Raw genomic sequence first — 24,587 nt, 5'->3', positions numbered from 1 at the left:
GCATTTTAGATCTATGGTATAAACCTTTCTTCAATAAAGAAATAAGAAAAACATGTCTTATAAAATTCTTTCAACAAGTGCTCTAGGCAATGGAAAATAGTCACAAATGAGAGATTAAAAACTTAGTAAAAGTTGAATGGACTCCTGATGGATATTCAATGTGAGAAAAAGCAATGTGAGACAAATCCGTAAAAAACATATTCATGATTAAATAAATCATAGAGACTCTTGTGCAACTACTACTATTTGTTTTCAATATAACTTTTTACCAATGTATATAAACATTCAAAAAAAGAACAAATCAGCTCAATGAATTTTCAGAATTTACTACATGGTACTCATGTCATCAACAGCCAGAAAGCGAATATTCAGTACTCCAGGAGCTCTCCTTTCTAGTCTTTCATTTCCAAGGACAACTATTATATTAACTCTTAACAGTATAGATTAGTTTTGCCAAATGTTGAATTTTATCTCAGTAGACTCATACAGGATCTACTCTTTTGTGTCTGGCTTCTTTCCCTCTCAAACATGTTTGTATGATTTGTTCACACTGTTGCATATAATTGTAGTTTGTTCATTCTCATTGCTGGTAGTATTCATTATACGAATATTCCATAATTTATTTAAACTTTATATTATTGGTGGGAATTTGAACAGTTTGTTTTGATTATCATATAAACAGTGCTGTTATAAACATTTTGTACTTCTGGTGTGTAGAAACATGAAAATTTCTGTAAGGAATGTACCTGGGAATAATAGATATGCCAGGTTAAAGGTCTGTATGTGTTCAGTTTTAGTGGATATTGGCAGCTATACAAGATAGTTGTACTAACTTAAATTCCCACCAGCATGTCAGCCTTTTATGTTAAGAAAATGTAGGTTTGATTTTCTTTTAAGTTTTTATTTTAATTCCAGTTAGTTAACATATAGCATAATATTAATTTCAGGTGTACAATAGAGAGATTTAACACTTCCATACATTACCCAGTGTTCACCACAACAAGTGCACTCCTTAATTCCCATTACCTATTTCACCCATCCCTCCATCCACCTCCCTCCTGGTAACTATCAGTTAGTTCTCATAGTTAAGAGTCTGTTTTTTGGTTTGCCCCTCTCCCTCTCTCTTTTTTTCCCTTTTCTCATTTGTTTTGTTTCCTAAGTTCCACATATGAGTGAAATAATATGGTATCTGTCTCTGACTGACTTCTTTTACTTAGCATTATACTCTCTAGCTCTACCCATATTGCTGGAAATGGCAAGATTTCTTTCTTTTTTATGGCTGAGTAGTATTCCATTGTATGTATTTACCACTTTTTCCTTATTTTTGTTTTAAATATATTGTCAAGTTAGCTAACATACAGTGTATACAGTGTGCTCTTGGCTTTGGGAGTATATTCTCATGACTCATCACTTACATACAACACCCAGTGCTCATCCCAACAAGTGCCCTCCTCAATGCCCATCACCCATTTTCCCCACCTTCCCCTGCCCCCTACCCATTAACCCTCAGTTTTTTCTCTGTATTTAAGAGTCTATTATGGTTTGTCTCCCTCCCTCTCTGTTTGAAACTATTTTTTCCCCTTTCCCTTCCCCCATGATCTTCTGTCAAGTTTCTCAAAGTCCACATATGAGTGAAAACATATGATATCTTTCTCTGACTAACTTATTTCACTTAGTATAATACCCTCCAGTTCCATCCACGTTGTTGCAAATGGCAAGATTTAATTCTTTCTCATTGCCGAGTAGTTTTCCATTGTATACATAAACCACATCTTCTTTATCTATTCATCAGTTGATGGACATTTGGGCTCTTTCCATAGTTTGGCTATTGTTGATAGCATTGCTGTAAACATTGGGGTACATGTGCCCCTATGAATCAGCACTCCTGTATCCTTTGAATAAATTCCTAGTAGTGCAGTAGGGAATTCCTAGTATTCCCAGTAGTAATTGCTGGGTCATAGGGTAGTTATATTTTTAATTTTTTTAAGGAACCTCCATATTGTTTTCCAGAGTGGCTCTACCCATTTGCATTCTTCTACTTCTTCCTTATCCATTCATCCATCAATGGATACTTGGGCTATTTCATAATTTGGCTATTGTATGTGCACGTATCCTTTTGAATTAGTATTTTTGTATTCTTTGGGCAAATACCTAGTTGGGCAGTTGCTGGATTATAGGATAGTTCTATTTGTAACTTTTTGAAGAATGTCCATTCTGTTTTCCACAGTGGCTGCACCAGTTTTCATTCTCACCAACGGTGCAAAAGGGTTCCACTTTCTCCACATCCTTGCCAACACCTGTTGTTGATTTTAGTCATTCTGACAGGTGTGAAGTACCTTTGGAATTTATAAAGTTGTATTCAGCATAATACAAAAAAATGAAATAAAATCATTGGAAGAAATATAATTTTTTTTTTGCAGAGGATAAGATTTTGTATGTAGAAAACCCTAAAGTATGTACAGATAAGCTATTTGAATTTTGCTAATTAGTGAATACAAATTAAAAAGCAAATTATAATACATTAGCAACAATTGGAAAGTGAAATTTAAAGTATTTTTAATAACACTCAGTAAACACCATATGCCTAGGAAAAATAATACATATAAGATCTACATGCTGAAAACAGAAAATATACTGAGGTAAATTAACAAACTCCTAAACAAATAGGGAAATATGCCTTGTTCATGACTTGGATGATTCAAGAAAGTTAAGATGACAATGATCCTAAAACTTTATCTACAGAATCTTGCATGGTCATGGCAGGAGTAAAAGGATTCTTTCCATAATATTAATTTTTTTAGATAATACTGGGTGGAAGTCAAATCAATATGTTTGCCTCTATAAGAGAACTATCATTAAAGACTAGAACAAATCTAATTTTATATGTCTATAAAATTGATTCAGTGTTAGGTTACTGGTAGCTAAAATACCTAAAAATTATGCACTGTAAACTTAAGAGTAAAAGATGTATCTAAACTATATCAGGTGAAGATTTATGTTAGACAAAAATAAGTTTTTTCTTTTGTGAACTCATATATTTTTATAGGAGAAAAGGGATTTTTAATTGAGTAAAGATATAACACCTATTAAAACTATTGTAAATACAAATAAATCCTATAGAAACACACGTGTATACTAGTCAAGGCAACCACACATGAACATATAGAATATCATTTCCAACAAATAGAGAACATATATTTGTTATTAAGCCAGTAGGTACCATTTATAATATTTTGCCATGTATTATTATGTAACAAGAACAGCTCAATAAATTCCAAACTCTAAGTATGATATAAGCTGTAGTATTTTACTTAAAGCAAAAAAGTAAACATTAATAACTAAGTATAAACACAAAAGACTTTGCCATTAAAACACTATTTTTTTTTTTTTTAATTTTTTTTTTTTCAACGTTTATTTATTTTGGGGACAGAGAGAGACAGAGCATGAACGGGGGAGGGGCAGAGAGAGAGGGAGACACAGAGTCGGAAACAGGCTCCAGGCTCTGAGCCATCAGCCCAGAGCCCGACGCGGGGCTCGAACTCCCGGACCGCGAGATCGTGACCTGGCTGAAGTCGGACGCTTAACCGACTGCGCCACGAGGCGCCCCTAAAAGGCACTATTTTAAAAGACTCTTGGGTGAAAAAAAATCAAAATTGCAACTGCAATTTGCAAAATTGCAACATGCTGGATATGTTCTATATTTTTTTTAAGTTTATTTATTTACTTTGAGAGAGAGAGAGCATGCATGCTAGTGGGGGAGGGGAGAGAGAGAGGGAGGGAGAGAATACCAAGCAGGCTCCCTGCTGTCAGCACAGAACCCAATGTGGAACTCAAGCTCACAAACCCGTGAGATCACGATCTGAGCTGAAATCAAGAATCATAACCAACTGAGCCACCCAGACACCCATATTCTGTATTTTGATTAACATGGTAATTCCATGTATACATATGTGTGTTCCATGGACTTACGTTTCCAATTTGTATTCTCCCCTTACAACTATGATTCTTTCATTATTTCTTAGAAATTTTTGTTAGAATGTTAGGATTATAACTTTTATCTGCTCTGTTCCATTTTTAATTTTTTAATTATTTTTGTTTATAATAATATTTCTTTTTTCTTTTTATATATATATTATATATATTACATACTATATATAATATATTATATATAATATATAATATATATAATATTATGCATATTATATATAATATATTATATATAATGTATATATTATATACATATATACATATATATAATATATGTATGTGTATATATATAATTTATTGTCAAATTGGTTCCCATACAACATCCTGTGTTCATCCCAACAGGTGCCCTCCTCAATGCCCATCACCCACTTTCCCCTCTTTCCCACCCCCACCAACCCTCAGTTTGTTCTCAGTATTTAAGAATCTCTTGTGGTTTGCCTCCTTCCCTCTCTGTAACTTATTTTCCCCCTTCCCCTCCACCCTGGTCTTCTGTTAAGTTTCTCAGGATCCACATATGAGTGAAAACATATCGTATCTGTCTTTCTCTGCCTGACTTATTTCACTTAGCATAATACTCTCCAGTTCCGTCCACGTTGCAAATGACCAGATTTAATTCTTTCTCATTGCCAAGTAGTATTCCATTGTATATATAAACCACATCTTCTTTATCCATTTGTCAGTTGATAGACATTTAGGCTCTTTCCATAATTTGGCTATTGTTGAAAGTGCTGCTATAAACATTGGGGCACAAGTACCCCTATGCATCAGCACTCCTGTATCCCTTGGGTAAATTCCTAGCAGTGCTACTGCTGGGTCATAGGGTAGATCTATTTCCAATATTTCAAGGAACCTCCACACTGTTTTCCAGAGCAACTGCACCAGTTTGCACTCCCACCAACAGTGCAAGAGGGTTCCCGTATCTCCACATCCTCTCCAGCATCTATATACTCCTGAATTGTTCATTTTAGTCACTCTTAACAGTGTGAGGTAGTATCTCAGTGTGGTTTTGATTTGTATTTCCCAGATGAGGAGCAACGTTGAGCATCTTTTCATGTGCCTGTTGGCCATCTGGATGCCTTCTTTAGAAAAGTATCTATTCATGTCTTCTGCCCGTTTCTTCACTGGATTATTTGTTTTTCAGGTGTGGAGTTTGGTGAACTCTTTATAGATTTTGGATACTAGCCCTTTGTCCAATATGTCATTTGCAAATATCTTTTCCCATTCTGTCGGTTGCCTTTTAGTTTTGTTGATTGTTTCCTTTGCAGTGCAGAAGCTTTTTATCTTCATGAGGTCCCAATAGTTTATTTTTGCTTTTAATTCCCTTGCCTTTGGAGATGTGTCGAGTAAGAAATTGCTGCGGTTGAAGTCAGAGAGGCTTTTTCCTGCTTTCTTCTCTAGGGTTTTGATGGTTTCCTGTCTCACATTCAGGTCCTTTATCCATTTTGAGTTTGTTTTTGTGAATGGTGTAAGAAAGTGGTCTAGTTTCATCCTTCTGCATGTTGCTGTCCAGTTCTCCCAGCACCATTTGTTAAAGAGACTGTCTTTTTTCCATTGGATATTCTTTCCTGCTTTGTCAAAGATTAGTTGGCTATCCTTTTGTGGGTCCAATTCTGGAGTCTCTATTCTATTCCATTGGTCTGTGTCTGTTTTTGTGCCAATACCATACTGTCTTGATAATTACAGCTTTGTAGTAGAGGCTAAAGTCTGAGATTGTGATGCCTCCCACTTTGGTTTTCTTCTTCAATATTACTTTGGCTATTCAGAGTCTTTTGTGGTTCCATACAAATTTCAGGATTGCTTGTTCTAGCTTCGAGAAGAATGCTGGTGTGATTTTGATTGGGATTGCATTGAATGTGTAGATTGCTTTGGGTAGTATTGACATTTTAACAATATTTATTCTTCCAATCCATGAGCACGGAATGTTTTTCCATTTCTTTGTGTCGTCTTCAATTTCCTTCATGGGCTTTCTATAGTTTTCAGCATACAGATCTTTTACATCTTTGGTTAGGTTTATTCCTAGGTGTTTTATGCTTCTTGGTGCAATTGTGAATGGGATCAGTTTCTTTATTTGTCTTTTTGTTGCTTCATTATTAGTGTATAAGAATGCAACTGATTTCTGTACATTGATTTTGTATCCTGCGACTTTGCTGAATTCATGTATCAGTTCTAGCAGACTTTTTGGTGGAGTCTGTGGAGTTTTGCACGTAGAGTATCATGTCATCTGTAAAAAGTGACAGCCTGACTTCATCTTCGCCAATTTTGATGCCTTTGATTTCATCTGTTCCAGTTTTTAATTGCTGGGTAAAAATTTTCATCTGTTTTTGTCAACTTTTTTCTACTTAATTTTAAAAATCTGTATTAGTTTGCTAGTGCTGCCATAACAAAAATGCTAAAGACCAGAGGACTTAAACAACATAAATGTATCACAGTTCTGGAGGCTGGATGTCCACGATCAGGGTGCAAGCAGGTCTGATTTCTCATTAGGTCTCTTCCCTTGGCTTACAGATGGCTAACTTCTTGTTGTGTCCTCACATGGCCTTTTCTCTGTGAATCCACATCCCTGGTGTCTCCCTACTCAAAGGACACCAGTCTTGTTGGATTAGAGCTCACTGAAATTATTTCATTTAACCTAATTACCTCTTTAAAGGTCCTATACTGAAATACAACCACATTCTGAGGTGTACTGGGGGTTAGGACTTCAATGTATGAATTTTGGGGGGACACAATATAGTAGAATAGGTTAGCAAGAAAGCTGTTCTTCATCACATTTTTTTCTTTCTTTTTTTTTTTTAATTTTTTTTTCAACGTTTATTTATTTTTGGAACAGAGAGAGACAGAGCATGAACGGGGAGGGGCAGAGAGAGAGGGAGACACAGAATCGGAAACAGGCTCCAGGCTCTGAGCCATCAGCCCAGAGCCCGACGCGGGGCTCGAACTCACGGACGGTGAGATCGTGACCTGGCTGAAGTCGGACGCTTAACCGACTGCGTCACCCAGGCGCCCCAATCACATTTTTTTCTTATAGAATGTTGGTATGAATGCTGTGTCCATTCCCTTTTAATTTCTTATATTAGAATTCATTGTATTTATCTCTATAATTGGGAGGCTCTCTGGTCTGTGTGTGTTGATTGAAGGGGAGGGTGGTTTCTAAGTGCTGCTTTCTAGTCTTTACCTCTCAAGGGTGTCCTCCTTAAAATATATAACATTTTCTTTTTTTTAATGTTTTATTTATTTTTGAGAGAGAGAGGGAGATACGGAATCTGAAACAGGCTCCAGGTTCCGAGCTGTCAACACAGAGCCCAACATGGGGCTCGAACTCTGACCAGCAAGATCATGACCTAAGTCTGAAGACAGACATGGGGCTTGAACTCATGAAACATGAGATCATAACCTGAGCCAAAGTCAGACACTTAACTGACTGAGCCACCCAGGTACCCCAATAACATTTTCTTTCAGAAATGGTTTGGTTACTAAGAATTGGTGCAAAACAGTTTTAAAAAAATCTGTCAAAATTTGTATCAAAAGATTTATAAGAACAATTTAAAAATAGTCAATAGCTTCTGGTAGTCCATAAGAGTGAAGCAGTATTATAAAAAAAATACTGAGGAGGTCACTCCCGGAACATGAAATTATACCTTAGTTTTACACTCAGTTGCCTAAATCTCTAGCAAAATGCTCTAGGATAGATTTTAATTTCCTTCAGCCTTTCAGTCCTATTACTCCCACTTACACATATACCATGATTCAAAAAGAAACCTTTTTCTTGATTAATCATTGATTATATTTCCGCAAGGAACTAAGTTAGCTCTAGAATTTACCCAATACTATTTGCCATAAAAATGTCTACAATGTTCCAAAGCAGCCTAAAATATTTACTTTCTAAATATAAAATATATATAGCTTTATTTCTATGGAAATTCAATTTTCTATAACAATCCCATTGTCAATAAAATGATTTGGCTTCTAACGTTAATAACAGGTTTTGATATAGCAAAACTTTCAGAGAAAATAATCATTCTTTTTTAAAATATAGGCATTAATATGACATGTTTTGTAAAGCAAAGAACTACTAATTTTTTGACAAGATACTGTAATCTAAAAGTTTTAGGTATCAAAATAATGATCGATATGTAAATGATATACTCATACCTGACAGCCAAAGAAAAATATTATTTCCTAGATCTTCTTTAAATTCATCATTAAAAATATTACTGGATTCTGGAAATGCTTCCTGGAATGTTGCATAGATAGCTTGTGCCAAACAATCAGGATACACCTATCAAAAAGAGTCATATTAGAATAATTTCATATTTTATATAGCCTATCTCAGCTACCAAAGAAATGATTATTAAGTTTGTGAAATATGTATGTCCTTTTTATCTTTTTTTTTTAAATTTAATTCTTTTAATTAAAAAAATTTATTTTGAGAGAGAGAGTGTGTACCCGGGGGGAAGGGCAGAAAGAGAGAATTCCAAGCAGGCTACACGCTGTCAACACAAAGCATGACACAGGGCTTGAACCCATGAACCATGAGATCATGACCTGAGCTGAAATAAAAAGGTAGACTCTTAACTGACTGAGCCACCCAGGCACCCTATGTCCCTTTTTTCTCATAGCTTGCTTTTGGCCACTCCTCACTTCTTTGTACCTCTAACTGAGGGACATGAGCAAAGAAGAGTTGAAAATAAAGTCAATTTGGCTATTTGTTAGCATTTTAGAAAATTTAATTTGAATAAAGGATGAAGTTAACAAGATAAGGTTTAATTATCATATTTTAAGATAAAGTTTGATGATTATTATTTCATTTAACCTTGGTATTGTTATCCTCTTTTAGAAAGTGACATGTGTAGATCATTATAATAAAATGTATATTTACATATTTTAAATTTTATTTTATTTTATTTTTTTAATGTTTACTTATTTTTGAGAGAGACAGAGCATGAGTTGGGGAGGGGAAGAGAGAGAGAGGGAGACATAGAATCCAAAGCAGGCTCCAGGCTCTGAGCTGTCCGCACAGAACCCGATGGAGGGCTTGAACCCAAGAAGTGTGAGATTATGACCTGAGCTGGAGCCAGATGCTTAACCAACTGAGACACCCAGATGCCCCCATATACATGTATTTTAAATTTGTCATCTTCTCTCTCCCCCATAAACTTCCATATCAATAACAGAATGCTAACAAGATGTGGTTTTAGAACATAGATGTTAATAGGATGAATAAAGTGGTTACTGCTTCTCTGAGCAAGCATGCAATCTTACCACCCAGGTGCCCCTATTTATGTATTTTTTAATTAAAATATGATTTATATATAACACAGTGTAAGTTTAAGGTATACAGCATGTTGATTTGATACGCTTATAAACTGCAATATGATCACCACCATAATATTAGTTAATACCTACATCATGTCACATAATTACCATTTTGTGTGTGTGTGTGTGTGTGTGTGTGGCTAGAATAACAAACTTTTTTTAAATAACTGAAATCTGTTTAGGTGAGTTAATACATTGTAATAACTATATATTGTTTACACAGTAAAACTATGATATCAACAAATATATGGTACTGTATTATTCTATTAGACTTAAAACCCCTAAACTACTAAATTTCTCTTAGGAAGTGACTAAACATAAAAGTTACTATAGTTTTATATTTAAAAATTAAAATATTTTAATTTATTATTCTTGTATTCAGCAGTCAAATAAGGATTTAAAATCACATTTAGCCCTTAATGTTAAATGTAAACTTTTGGAATCTAAGTGTCCCTTGGAGGTCACTGTCTTAATCTCTGAAACATGGGAATGTTAATTTATTCAACAAAAGGGCTTTGCAGATTTCATGAGGCTAAAGATCTTAAGTGGGGAGATCATACTGGATTATCCAGTGTGCCTTAAGTGTAATCACAAGTGTCCTTATAAGAGGGAGGCTCTGGAAATTTTACTATAAAAGAGAAGAAGGCAACGTGATGGCAGAAACAGAAGTTAGAGTGATGCGACCAGAAGCCAAAGATTGCTGGCAGCCAGCAGAAGCTAGAAGAGACAAGGAATGGATTCTCCTCTGGGGCCTCTGAAAGAAATTGGCCCTGTTGATACCTCAATTTTAGCCCTATGAGATTCAGTTTGGACTTCTGGACTCTATAAGTCTCAGACAAGGAATTTCTGTTGTTTGAAAAGTCACTAAATTTTTGATAATTTGTTAGAGTAACAATAGGCAACTAACACAGTTACCTAATCCAGGAGTGCTGAAACTTTCTGGTAAATGATGATATTCTTTGAAGAATTCCATGATTTTTGTTTGGTGGTTGGGGGGAATGCTTTAATATATTGGTATATTTAATTTTATTGAGTGAATCACGACCATTTTTTTTACTATCAGAAATAATCACATGTTATATTTTGGTATAAGAAGTAATACTGACTATTAAAATTAAAAGGTTGAACAAGGTGAACTAAAAGTTTTATGTGAATATCTCATCTTCATGAGATTAAGGATCAAATGTCAAATTGTGTTGGGAAAATTTCTGAAGGTCTATCATTGTATAACCCTGGAAGAAAGAGAAGTAAAAGCCACATTAAATATGTTTAGATTGGGGCGCCTGGGTGGCGCAGTTGGTTAAGCCTCCGACTTCAGCCAGGTCACGATCTCGCGGTCCGTGAGTTCGAGCCCCGCGTCAGGCTCTGGGCTGATGGCTCAGAGCCTGGAGCCTGTTTCCGATTCTGTGTCTCCCTCTCTCTCTGCCCCTCCCCCGTTCATGCTCTGTCTCTCTCTGTCCCAAAAATAAATAAACGTTGAAAAAAAATTAAAAAAAAAATATGTTTAGATTAAGCTAATTTGTACTGAATAGTGGAATATGAAGATGACTTTTTGATTCTTTTTTTTTTTTCAACGTTTATTTATTTTTGGGACAGAGAGAGACAGAGCATGAACGGGGGAGGGGCAGAGAGAGAGGGAGACACAGAATCGGAAACAGGCTCCAGGCTCTGAGCCATCAGCCCAGAGCCTGACGCGGGGCTCGAACTCACGGACCGCGAGATCGTGACCTGGCTGAAGTCGGACGCTTAACCAACTGCGCCACCCAGGCGCCCCGACTTTTTGATTCTTAAATATTAATAAATTTCTCTCTGTTAGGTAAAATAAATCAGATGAGCAAGCAGTAACAAAACTCTAACTTATCTGAGTGAGTTAAAAATAATGGAAATTGGTCAATAAGAGCTGAGGCTTTACTTCTACTTAAACAGCTCTGGAGGAGATAGATATATAGGGAGGTGGCCTCAAGCATAGAAACAGAAAGGGAGCATTAAAAGAAGATCAAATCCAGGTCAAGGAGTCAAATCACCAAGATGTACATCTTGTTAGTTCTCAAATGAGGCTCTGAATTTTGAATAAACAACTTCTAATTTCTCCTTGGAAAAAGCTACTGAAAATAGGGACCCAGAAAAAACTCAAGTCATGATTTGAGAAAGGTTATAAATATAGGATCTATCAGAAGGCATATCAACCCCAGGGGAGAACATTTGGACCAAAATTGTAGGTCTAGACATTGGAGAATGGGGGATATGCAATGGTGCCACTACTATCTTTGTCCATATTAAATAGGCCGGTTATCCTTTTCTCAAAAGCATGGTGTTAAAGCAGGCTTGATTTCATCAAACCATGTTACGTAGGCTAGGCTCACTCACCACAAAAGATAGACTAAGTGGAAAATTATGGATAGGAGAAAGAGCTGTTTTTGTCATTTCTAGGCAATTTACCAAGAATCCTAACCATTAACTAACGTTTAAATGCAAATAAGAACAAAATATTTTAGTATTAGGAGAGAAAAATCCTAGTCCATCTTTCAGAACACCATTGTTCCACAAAACAACAATTTATGAATCACGGTTCTAATCAACCTCTTTCAGCTGTGGAAGTGAGAGACTAAATGTTTTGCCAAGATCATCCAGGTAATTAGTAGCAGATTCTGGACATGAAGCCAAGTCTCCCTATTCCCAGTGCACTACTGGTTTCCTTTTATGACACTACGTGTATATGACTGCGAGTAAGTAAGATAGGTCAAGACTGAACATAAATATTTGGCAGTTTAAGTTTGTTTATACTTCCATTGTGAAAGACATTTTACTGTTTTTAAGTTTCCTTTACCCAGAAAAACAGTTATCAACTCAAAATATGAATGTATTTCTGATTTACAGATGTCAACACAAAAGTATTTGAATGTGGCTTCTGCTTTGAAATGCTAGATGTTTAAATTTAAAAATATCAGGCGTGCCTGGATGGCTCAGTCAGTTAAGAGTCTGACGTCGGCTCCAGGTCATGATCTCACAGTTCGGGAGTTCGAGCCCAGTATCAGGCTCTGTGCTGACAGCTTGGAGCCCGGAGCCTGTTTTGGATTCTGTGTCTCCCTCTCTCTCTGCCGGTCCCCAGCTCACGCTCTGTCTCTGTCTTTCTCTCAAAAATAAACATTTAAAAATTAAAAAAAATAAATTTAAAAATATCTAATGAAATTCCTACACATTTTCATTTCACATTAAAAGAACACAAAGAACACAAAGCCTTTTAATCAATCCTTTTCAATAGTTATTATAACGACAGAAAAGTAAAACAAAAACTTCATAACTACGTCCATTTTTGTTTACTTTTAACGGGTGCTTAGCCCTTACACATAACATAAACTTCTCAAGTCCTCTTAAACAGATCAAAAGATATATTATAAGGGAAAAGAAAAATGATTAATTTTATAGATACACAGAAAAAAAATCAAAAATATATATAGGATAAGTCAACAGTTTTCACATTATCAATATGCAAACAAAATACCTGTACCACACTAAGGAGATTCTGTAAGACTTTTAGGCAAGGGAATACAATATTCTGAGGGGGAAGCATAACTTTTCATATTTGACCATTACTTACTCTACTTCAGGCAATTTCCTTTCAAAGTAACAAAATAACTTCTAATAAATGTTTGAATAAAGTAACTATTTTTTTTTTATTTCATTTGCTCTAAAAATGCTTAGCATAACCAGTTAATTTCTATGTTTACCTGAAGGAATGTATCCTTTCGACTTGCAGGGATGCTCATGAAAAGCACCACATAACTTTCTGAAATTCTATCAAACAAGGAATCTTGATTTTCTCTGTCAGGCTTAAAAAATAAAAAATGTATGGAATTAAAAGTATTAATACTACAATTAAAAATTGGATTTGTATGCATAATATCAATAATTTTATTTATTCTTAAAAGGCAGATCAGTTGCTATAGTGGAATAAGCATGGGTTTGGTATCATGCAGACCTGAATTTGAATACTGGCTCTGTTATTCATTAGCTGCCTTACCCTGGGCTAATTAGTCCTAGTTTCCTCATCTACCAAATGTATCTGACAATACATATCTTAAAGTAGCATAGTAAAATAAAGACAAGGATCATGTTTTGTTTGACTTTGTTTTTCAAGGCCTCAGCACAGTGCCTGGCACACAGAGAGCACACAAACATTTGACAGGTTAATAAAGGTTCCTGCATTAAAGCTGGCATGCAGAGGCAATCAATGAGTTTTAAATTCTCTTGTTCTATAACCACTTTAACTCTATTTTTATCAGTAGTAACTCAGCATAAAATTAAAGCAGTTACTAGGATGAGACAGCCACAGCCAGAAGTAGTACAATTGTGACGTGATACTAAAGACACAGTATGTTGTAAGAAGGAAGAAATGTATACACAAAATAATTTCAATATTATAGTGAAGTCCTGATAGGATTAGCTTGGGAAGATGACGGAGCAGGGGGGCCCTGAGCTCACCCCATCCACATTTACAACTAGATATCATCAGCATCCAAGTCAATAGACCAGAGAGCAATCCAAAGACTGGCAGAACAAACTCCACAACTAAATTTAGAGAAGAATCTGCATCTAAAAGGTTAGGAAAGTCAGAAAGGTAGAGGGAGGCTGCCTGTAGGAGGGAGGGAGCTGCATGTCTGGAGAGGGCAAAGAAATGGGCCTTTACACCAGGGAGCTCACATAGGGAAGACTAATCTCCATAGCATTTGACTAGAAACTAGAGGGGCTGAATTCGGTGAATTTATAAAACCAGTGGTACTTGGAGCCTGGAGCTTTAAAAGTCAGCTGACTCGGCACTGGGTGAGCCAGGAGGGCAAGTGATAGCTGGGTCGCCCCCCCTTAAAGAGACAGCAGTCTGTGTAGACAGGCAACATAAAAATGGTAGTTTATGCAAGTAGTTTATGGTGCTTACAAGAGACTCATTTTAGACCTAAAAACACCTTCAGATTGAAAGTGAAGGGACAGAGAAACATCATGCAAACGGATGTCAAAAGAAAGAGTACCCATAATTAAGTATGGGACAAACAGGCTTTAAAACAAAGACTATAACAAGAGACAAAGAAGGATACTGTATCATAATAAAGGGGACAATCCAACAATATAACAATTGTATATCTTTATGTACTCAACATAAGAGCACCCAAATGCATAAAAGAGTGAGTAACAAACATAAAGGAACTAATAAATAATACAATAGTAGTAGAGAAAACTTTAACACCCCACTTAAATCAACAGACAGATCTCTAAACAGAAAATAATCAGGAACAAATAGCTTTGAATGACACTCTGGAACAGATGGACTTAACAGATATATTCAGATTGTCCCATCCTAAAACAGCAGAATTCACATTCTTTTCAAATGCACATGGAACATTCTCCATGTTAGATCACAAATTAGCCCACAAAACTGGCCGCAACAAATTCAAGACGACTGAAGTCACACTATACATCTTTTCTGACCACAACACTATGAAGCTAGAAGTCAACCACAAGACAAAAATCTAAAAAGTCCATAGATACATGGGGTTTAAATAATATGCTACTAAACAATGAATGGGTCAACCAGGAAATACGAGAATAAATTAAAAAGTACATCGAAGCAAATGAAAATGAAAATACAGTGGTCCAAAACCTTTGGAATGCAGAAAACACGGTTCTAAGATGGAAGTTTATAGCAATACAGGCCTATATCAGGAAGCAAGAAAAACCTCAAACAACCAAACCTTATACCTACAGGAACTAGAAATCTGAAACCAGCAGAAGGAAGGAAATAATAAAGATCAGAGCAGAAATAAATGATACAGAAACTATAAAAACAACAGAACAGATCAATGACACCAGGAGCTGATTCTTTGAAAAAAATCAATAATTGATAACCTTCTAGCCAGACTTATCAAAAAGGAAAGAAAAAGGACTAAAATAAGTAAAATCATAAAAGACAGAGGGGAAATATCAACCAAACACTACAGAAATACAAACAATTATCAGTGAATATTATGAAAAACTATAGGCCAACAAATTGGACAACATAAAAGACATGGATAAATTCTTAGAAACATGTAAACTACCAAAACTTAAAAAGGAAGAAATACAAAATTTGAATAGATGGATAACCAGCAGAGACATTGGATTAAAAAAAACAACAAAAAACAAAAAACAGAACCTCCCAACAAATAAAAGTCCAGGACCAGATGGCTTCACAGGCAAATTCTACCAAACATTTAAAGAAGAGTTAATACCTATTCTCCTCAAACTATTCTAAAAAATAGAAAAGGAAGGAAAACTTCCAAATTCATTCTATGAAGCCAGCATTATCCCAATACTAAAACCAGATAAAGACACCATTAAAAAAGAGAACTATAGGCCGATATCTCTGATGAACACGGATGCAAAAATCCTCAATAAAATACTAGTAGGCTAAATTCAACAATACATTAAAAAATCATTTACTGGCATACCTACCTGGGTTGTTCAGTCAGTTGAGCATCTGACTCTTGATTTTTGGGTCAGGTCATGATCTCATGGTTCATGGGTTTAAGCCCCACATTGGGCTCTGTGCTGATAGCATGGAGCCTGCTTGGGATTCTCTCTCTCTCTGCCCCTCCCTTTGCTTGCATGCACCCTCTCTCAAAATAAATAAACATTTAAAAAAATCATACTTGCATTCTGGGAATAAATCCCATTGGTCAGAGTGTATAATCCTTTAATATGCTGAACTGAGTTTGCTAGCGTTTTGTTGAGGATTTTTGCATCAATATTCATCAAAGAGAATTTTGGTCTATAGATTATTTTGTTTCTTATAATATCTTTGGCTTTAGTGTCAGCTTTATGTTATTCATTCATAAATTCCATTTTGGTCAGAAAACATACTCTGTATGACTTTATTATTTTAAATTTGTTAGGATGTTTTCCTAGCTCAGAAAGTCGTTGGTAAATGTCTAATGTGTACTTGAGAAAAATTTATATTATATTGTGTCAGGAGAAACATTTAGTAAATGTCAATTAGATTGATCAATCTGGTTGACAGTGTTGCTCAAGTCTTCTATATAATTACTGATTTGTTTTGTATATTTTACTAATTATTGAGAATGAGGTGTTAGAACATCTAAGTATATTTATGACTTTTCCTATTAGTAATAATGATGAATTAACCAATTTACCATCATACAATTACTCTCTTTTTCCCTGCTAACATTCTTTGCTTTGAAATTTACTCTACATGATAAATTTTAAAAAGTTGTAATGTTATAGGTTATATGGGTTTCCTTTGTTGTTATATGGGTGGGAATAATGTGCTTTCCAGATTTCTGAATCTTTGGGGAAGCCCAAGTCCCAAGGGCAATTTTTAAAAATATTAAGTATATTGCCATATCATTACTGAAGTTCTTCTAGTCAAACATGATCAGGGAAACTTTTGTTAATTAGCCTATACATTGGCCCCCAATTTTTGGAATACTGTGTTCTCTCAATTAATATAATAATAATAATAATAATAATGATCGATATATCCATTAAACACTATATACATAGCTCCATGTAAACAAGTTTACATGTACTTTCTCATTTAACCCAAGAAACATGCAAAGTATGTGATTTTGTTATTTTATGAAAGATTTAGAGAGGTAAGTAACTATTCTAGGACACATTATTTACTAAGTGGATAAACTTGTTTTGGAAGTCAGATCTCTTAATTCTATTGTGTTGAATCCCATATTATATTTATATAGTATTTCAAAGTTTACTAGGTGTCTTCTTATTCATGTCACTTTTAATACAACAACTTTAGGGGAAAAAAGCAGGGTATATGTACTTTTCTACCTGTTTTGTTTTTTAGAGATGAGATCAGTGAAGTGCAGAGAGGTTTTTTGACTAGCCCAAAGTTTCACAATAATTATTTGGGAAAACCAGATTTAAAATTCTACTAGACCAAGTTATCACTAAACATAGGCAATAAAGGAAATACGCTTTTATATTAATCTATAACAATTACTGAAATATGTTTTAAAGCTACCATGCTGAAGCATGCTACATTCTAGAATATGATTATGTATTTTGTCATATAAACTATTGGTAATTGAACAAGTGGTTTGTGGTTTTACCATATTCTAGGTATAAAATCAGTACTATTTATTCTTCATAAAGTGTACTCAAATATAGATAGAATTTATGTGTTTTGCATCCATCTAAAACGATAGTAAAGCTTAAAAGAGGAGCTTACCTAACAAAACAAATATTCAAGGAATAGCTCTATTCCCACTTTATATAGTTCACTAGCTTCAACATAATATGTATATATATTATAATAAACCCTCTTAGAAATAAAGTCATAGATAAAATGCAATGAACAAAACAGATGAAAGAGGAATTGTTCTCATTAAATCATGGAAAGTTTGCTTCAATTTGATCTGGATCCCTAAACTGCCCCTTTCAGTTCCCTAGAACACTAGCAGAAGACTGATACAACTAACTTACATATTCCTTCTCAAAACAAGTCAAATATAATGACACCAGAAATCTTATTAAGTTATAATATTTTAAAGTTATTACTAAATTATTACATTTTAATTTCAGAAAGCCACTAGTTTCTAGAGAATAGCTTGGTTAAAGATAAAAAAAAATCTAATTCCTTATTATTCCAAAAACAATATAAATGCGGTGGGTCATTAATATTTTGGTATCAAATCTGTGTTTGTTCAAAGCAATAAAATACTATTATTGCCTGACAAAACAATTACTAGAAACACTCTTAGATTATGTTTCCTTCAAAAACTTGTTATGTATAATCTTAACAGATTAAAGCCAGAATGTAATGTTTCTCTGTTTCAAGGAAAAACATACATTCAGCATCCAGATCTAGAGAAAGAAATTTAAGGTGATGAAATTCTCCTGATTTCATGATTTTCCCTAGATAATGCTATATCCAGAGCTCCTAACAATATCAGAAATACAGAACAGATAACCTTAATCTAGAATTACACTAATTATTCTAACATATAGCACTAACTGAATGGTTTGTATGTAAAACTGGTTAACACCCATTTCTTCATGGTACAAAATTCCTGTGACAATCCATAAGTAGCTATGTGCAAGTAATTTGAGCTGGGGAAAGGTAGAGAGTGAAGTCTATTTGTAAACTTCTTTGATGTAATGGCACATCTTCTTAGTGCTTGGGCTGTGATCCCAGGGTTCCTCATTCTGCTACTCTCCCAGACCCAGAGGACATACAACAGTCATTGGTATTCACCACTTTTCCCAGGCTCCCATATTCTCTACCTATAAGACTCATGTGCTTCTTATTTCCATTCTCTTACTGTTTCCCAGATATCTTTCCCAGATATCCAGATGTCTTTCTCTTCTTAAACCCAATCAGAGTTTTTTACTTTTCTGAATCAAATAAAGACCCTGTATCCATCAGAGGTATGGACTATTTTCCAGATGAAAATTCCTGCAATGATTTACAGTGGGCTTTCTGTTTACCTGTTTGTCAGCACATTGTAGCACTGAGTTAAGCTAAAACTGTATTATTCACTACACTGATTTCACCAATTTTTTTTCTGATTAATGAAGATTCAGGATCTTTGAAATCCATATTAAAGTTTTAACTCCTCTGAAAGAACTCTAGATTTTTTTTAAACTTTATTTATTTATTGAGAGAGAACACACACACACACACACACACACACACACACACACACACACAGGCAAGCAGGGGAGGGACAGAGAGAGAGAGAGGGAGAGAGAGAATCCCATGCAGGCTCTTTGCTGCCAGTGTAGAGCTGGATGCAGGCCTCAAACTCAAAAACCATGAAATCATGACCTGAGCCGAAGTCAGATGCTTAACCAACTGAATCATCCAGGTGCTCCAGAAAGAACTCTAGATTTTAAACAGGATTTCTAACATGTGAAGAATACTAAAAACCCAATTTCTGTGAAAGGATCCAAAAAACACTTTTTTGTACCACTGCTATCTCTACTAAACAATTCACTGTACTACAAATCAACTTAAAAAAAGAACTTTAAAAAATAACATCATACCTTAAATTTATGCAGAAACCACCACCAAAATGAATCATGTAAAAGAGCAATAGAAGCTTCTGAGAGAAAATGGGTCTTCCAGATTTTAAAAACTTTTTCCTGTGGAACAAAAGACACATGGAGATCAAATTAAAATACATTATAAAACATGTTAATGTAAATAGGCTGTATATAGAGTATGTATTCAATGGTTATAGACTAGCACTGTTCAATAAAAATTTAGTTGAGCCATGTAGATAATATTAAATTTTCTAGTAGCCAATTTAAAAAAGTAAAAAGTGAAATTAATTTTGATGACATATTTTATTTAATAAAATATATTTAAAATATTATCATTTCAACATATAATTGTAAAAAATTCTTTTTTTAATGTTTATTTTTGAGAGAGAGAGAGAGTGTGTGTGTGTGAGTGTGTGAGTGTGTGAGGGGCAGAGAAAGAATCAGAAGCAGGTTCCAGGCTCTAAGCTGTCAGCACAGAGCCCGATACAGGGCTCAAACTCATGAACTGTGAAATCATGACCTGAGCGGAAGTCGGACGCTTAAACGACTGAGCCACCCAGGTGCTCCTGTTGTAAAAAATTCTTAATGAAATATTTTACATTCTTTTGTGGGAGCAGGTGTTTGAAATACTGTATATATTTTATATTTATAGCACATCTCAATTTGAACAATTCATTTTTATCATAAATACTAGGTCAGTATTTAGACTTCATAAAATACAGAGTTGTGATTTTGCTCCAACCATAATTGAGAGCTTTCAATAACTGAATCAGCTATTACTTTTAAAATTCATATACAAGTTAATTAAAAGAAATGAAATAAAAAATTCATCTTAGTCACACTAACCACATTTCATATGCTCAACAATCAGATTTGCATAGTAGCTATTGAAATGACATTGTAGGCTAGATTAAGAACAGCAAAAATTCCACAACACATGCTACAATTTCCTTTTTATACTAAAGACAGATACCAACAATATTAGAATTCTATCCCAACAAGCCCCATTGTAAGTCTAGACCCTATCTAAATAGAGTGTACTCTTTAGGCAATTGATAAAAATTGTCACATAAAGTTAAATCTATTTATGTTGACCAGAAATCTTGCTTTAAATAGGCACATTCAATAGATGATTTTATCTTATTGATTTACTAAAAGTTTTAAAATGCCAGATTCATTACAGTTCAAGACTTACTTTAATGAAATCTATAGGTATGAATTACTGTTCCTCAAGAACAAGTCTACAAAAGGGTATCATGCTTACTTTTATGCCAAAAAAGATTCCTCGTCATGATTCTGTGGGGGCACTTCTCTTTCATAGGACACTAATTATAGTATGGAGTCCATTGGTAACAGCTTCAATTTAGTACTTAGTACTTAACAGCTTAGATTTAGTACTTCTTAATTATAAGGAAATATGTAAAGTACATAAAGAAAAAAAGTAGAAGATTGAAATACAAAAGCTGAATAGTTTTGTTTAAATTATTTGCAAATTTCAAGCAAAGATTCTTTTCAGTGTACAGTAAGTGCATGATTGCTTCTATTCTGTTTTGGCTATGTCTAGTATCACTAACTTCCTTTTTCAGTAAAATTTCAAATTCTTTAAAGTATATCAATATTTAGTCAAAACAATCAAAAATTGGAAATTGCCCCAAAACCCCAAGCACAGCTGAAAAAGTTAACAGGTTCTCTCTTCTCCTCTCACCACTCTGTGATACTTTTTTTTTTTTTTTTGATTTAAGTAAATGTAAACATATCTTAAAACCTAGATTATCTAACTTGGAACTTTATTTTTTTCCTAACATTGAGTCTAGGTTAGACAAAATGACTTCTAATTTTCTTTTGAATTTCTATTCATGTATATCATTATGCCTGTGGCTTAGCTTTCTACTCTTATTCAGAATATAGGTCATTTTTCACTCACTTTAATTCAATAAAGTGTTTAGTAAGCATCATCTGTAACCATGGTTCTGTTCTGGGAGGTAGAGGGAATAATGTACACTTTCTCTCATCAAGGAACTAAATTAATGACTGTATGTAAAGGAACATGTTTGGATGGGGTTAGGTAAATTCGTTAATTCCATGGATCCCCATACTTCCATTCGTGTAACAGAAGCCCTATAACCTCCTCTTTGCAAGTTTCAGATCCATAAATTCAATCCCTTGGTCTGTTATCATAAGCATTTCTATGAAATAATCTTCTCTGATTATTTTTATTTTCCTACACTTACTCTCTTTACTATAACCTCATAATTTATTTTAATGCTATTGTATTGTACATGCTATAGTAAACCAATTTAAATTCTTTTTTGAAATCAGCTAGGGATATTACCAAATAAAACACTGGGTATCTATGCCAAGATATACCCAGATGCTTGTCATACTCCATCCACCCTCTACCCATATCTACTTCCACTCTTCACTTTACTATTTCTTTCAAAAATGCAAGTATCCTCCAAATTAACCATATTAAAAATTCCTCATAGCTGCACTTTTATGTCTTGTTTATGTGATTATCTTCTGATTTGTGTTAGATGTACTGGATCCATATTTTTTTTTTAATTTTTTTTAACGTTTATTTATTTTTGAGACAGAGAGAGACAGAGCATGAATGGGGGAGGGTCAGAGAGAGAGGGAGACACAGAATCTGAAACAGGCTCCAGGCTCTGAGCAGTCAGCACAGAGCCCGACGCGGGGCTCGAACTCACGGACCGCGAGATCGTGACCTGAGCCGAAGTCGGACACTCAACTGACTGAGCCACCCAGGTGCCCCATGGATCCATATTTAAAATATAGTAGTACCATCTTAGAACATGGAATTTTAGAGTTAGAAAAAATATTATAGATTATCTAGAACAACATTCATAAACTGATTTGAATCACAATTTTTTTATAACAATAAAATATTTTTCCTGAGGAAAGTGTGGAAAATATAGTCAGAGAAAAGAAGTAAATATGCTCATGATCCAGGCATAACTATAATTAGCACCTATAGTATTTCTCTCCAAAAATGGGATCAGGTGATTGTATAAAGGGGTCACACTAAGCCTTCACTGTCACCAAAATCCCACAAAATGTAAAAGAGAATTGAAAAACATTTGTATTAGCATGGAAAATAAGAGAGAGTGTCATTACTGAATCTAGATATAATTGTTAATAGAGGTGCTCTGTAGTTGCCTGAAGGTAAGCAGAAGATCCAAACCAGGTCAATCAGACTCTACTTCTTGTAACACTGCAACCATTAGGAGGGGCTTAATGGTTGATTATGTTCCTTCTGATGGACTATTGTAGGAGAGGAAACAAACAGGGATTTTGGGTTGAGAAACAAAGAGGCACAGGAAAGCTGGAGGTGAAAGATGGGCAAGAGGGCCTACCAGGAGCCAACTTCACCTCAGAGAACTGTCTGAAAGGAATCTGCTTGGGGGTAAGGGAGCGTTGTTTAAGCCTTCAGGAAATGGAAACCTTGTTAGGTGACCACCTAATATTTAAGTGGGAAATCAGTATTAGTAACCACACAACTCTCATCCCACCTTTGGCAACCAACGGGCGATGATCTAGTTACCTTCCTATGTTTACAGTTTTTCAACTGGCCACCCTGTGGAGATACTACTCAAAAATTCCCCAGACACTTGGAGGCACAAAAGATGGGATTGTGGGGAAGGGCTCCCATAAGTTATTTTGGGGTCAAAATAAGCAGACTAAAATATCTTGAGCTGATAAAGCAGGAGAGGGAGGGGAAAACACTTGTTACAGTCACATGCCAAGGCAATGCACAGTAGCAACCTCAGACTCCTGAGGCAGTAACACAGAGTCCTCAATACATTTTTTTCTAGTGATCAGGGTATTAAATATCACTGGTCTTTTCCTGCCAGACTTAATGCCTTCAAAATTCAATCATGCTTATGCTTAATACCTAATTTGTCATAGCTTTAAATAAAGGTCTGATTCATTAAATCATATTCTCAAAATGTATCATACAATAACAATGTTTACGTACATCAAACTTCTGGGTTTTTAATATAAAAAGATAAATTTGTTCAGCATCCAAATGTCTGGGTAGTTGAGTAAGCTCATTTGTTTTGAATCCTGAGAAGCTGCAACCCTAGAAAGAGGGAAGTATCACAGAACACTAATTACTTCACCCTTTTCGGTAGTCTCACAGGACTACAGAAGACAGATAAATATTTAACTATAATTCATTAACATAATTATTTCACTTTCTCCTATTAAAATAAGTGAAAAATATTTACCCTACCTTAAAAAAATCTTCATATTTTCTGATTCCATGAAATTAAGAGCCCTGGCATATTCATATGCCAAATACAAAAGCAAAACAAAATCGTATTTAAGAACCAACTTTGACATAACCCAAATGATCAAGAATTTTAGCTAAACTACCGATAAAGAAAGGCAGGAGAAAGCTTCTATACCTGTACCCACCTCTTCCCTCAGGGCTCCATCTATATTTATAGCTACATCTATGTTATTATAAACATTTTTCATTTCCACATAATACTTTTTAAAAAATGTTTATTTATTCTGAGAGAGAGAGAGAGAGAGAGAGAGAGAGAGAGAGAGAGAGAGTGGGGGAAGGGCAGAGAAAGACAGGGAGACAGAATCTCAAGCAGACTCCACAGCTGTCAGTTCAAAGCCTGATGAGGGGCTTGAACCCACGAACTGTGAGATTCTGACCTGAGCTGAAACCAAGAGTCAGATGCTTAACTGACTGAGCCACCCAGGCGCCCTTCTACATAATACTTTTGATACATAATCTCATAGAACAGAAATTTTAAATACCTCTACAGTCTTCTTCGTCTCCATTTCATCTGAAAGCTGGAAAACATTTAAAACAAAATCTTTAAAAATCTTTTAAATTTTTATATTTTGTAAATTTGTTCAGATAACTTGTGTGTGTGTGTGTGTGCATGCGTGTGTGTATATCTGCTACCGAAGCCTAGAATGCTGTTGCTGTGCTAGATGCTAGGAATACAAAGATGGTCCTTGCCCTCAAGCTAGTCATAGTTCAATAAGGGAATCAGATATGTATACACACAAAACACAGAGGGATAAAGGGCTATAACAGAAATATAAAACTACTTATTGCCGTTTGGTTCACTGGGAAATAGACTCTGAGGTGAAACATAGTGTGCAGAATATCTACTGGGAGTGCCTTTGGGATCAATATCTATGGAAGGCAAAGAGAGAGGCATAATTGGGAAGTTAGAGAAGTC

At 34.9% G+C, this 24,587-nt stretch overlaps 1 protein-coding gene across 8 annotated transcripts in view; it reads right to left on the bottom strand.

Moving 5' to 3' along the window:
- FAM227B (family with sequence similarity 227 member B) overlaps positions 1 to 24,587 on the bottom strand; it is a 195,756-nt gene that overhangs the window by 148,695 nt on the left and 22,474 nt on the right. For 6 of the 8 annotated variants that reach the window (XR_006704715.1, XR_006704716.1, XM_045449786.1 and 3 more), the window contains exons 6-10: positions 24,154 to 24,189; positions 23,354 to 23,458; positions 19,357 to 19,455; positions 13,029 to 13,130; positions 8,137 to 8,263 (exon numbers count right to left, since the gene is read on the bottom strand). Coding sequence is in view for 6 of the 8 variants with exons in the window: in XM_045449786.1 (XP_045305742.1) it covers positions 8,137 to 8,263; positions 13,029 to 13,130; positions 19,357 to 19,455; positions 23,354 to 23,458; positions 24,154 to 24,189 (469 nt within the window). In the remaining 2 variants the exon portion in view is untranslated. The remainder of the gene's footprint in view (positions 1 to 8,136; positions 8,264 to 13,028; positions 13,131 to 19,356; positions 19,456 to 23,353; positions 23,459 to 24,153; positions 24,190 to 24,587) is intronic. The other 2 variants (XM_045449784.1, XM_045449785.1) reach the window with 2 other exon arrangements.

The sequence above is a fragment of the Leopardus geoffroyi genome, chromosome B3 (assembly GCF_018350155.1).
Source record: "Leopardus geoffroyi isolate Oge1 chromosome B3, O.geoffroyi_Oge1_pat1.0, whole genome shotgun sequence".
NCBI classification, from domain to species: Eukaryota; Metazoa; Chordata; class Mammalia; order Carnivora; family Felidae; genus Leopardus; species Leopardus geoffroyi.
This window is presented reverse-complemented; position numbering and strand designations above follow the sequence as displayed.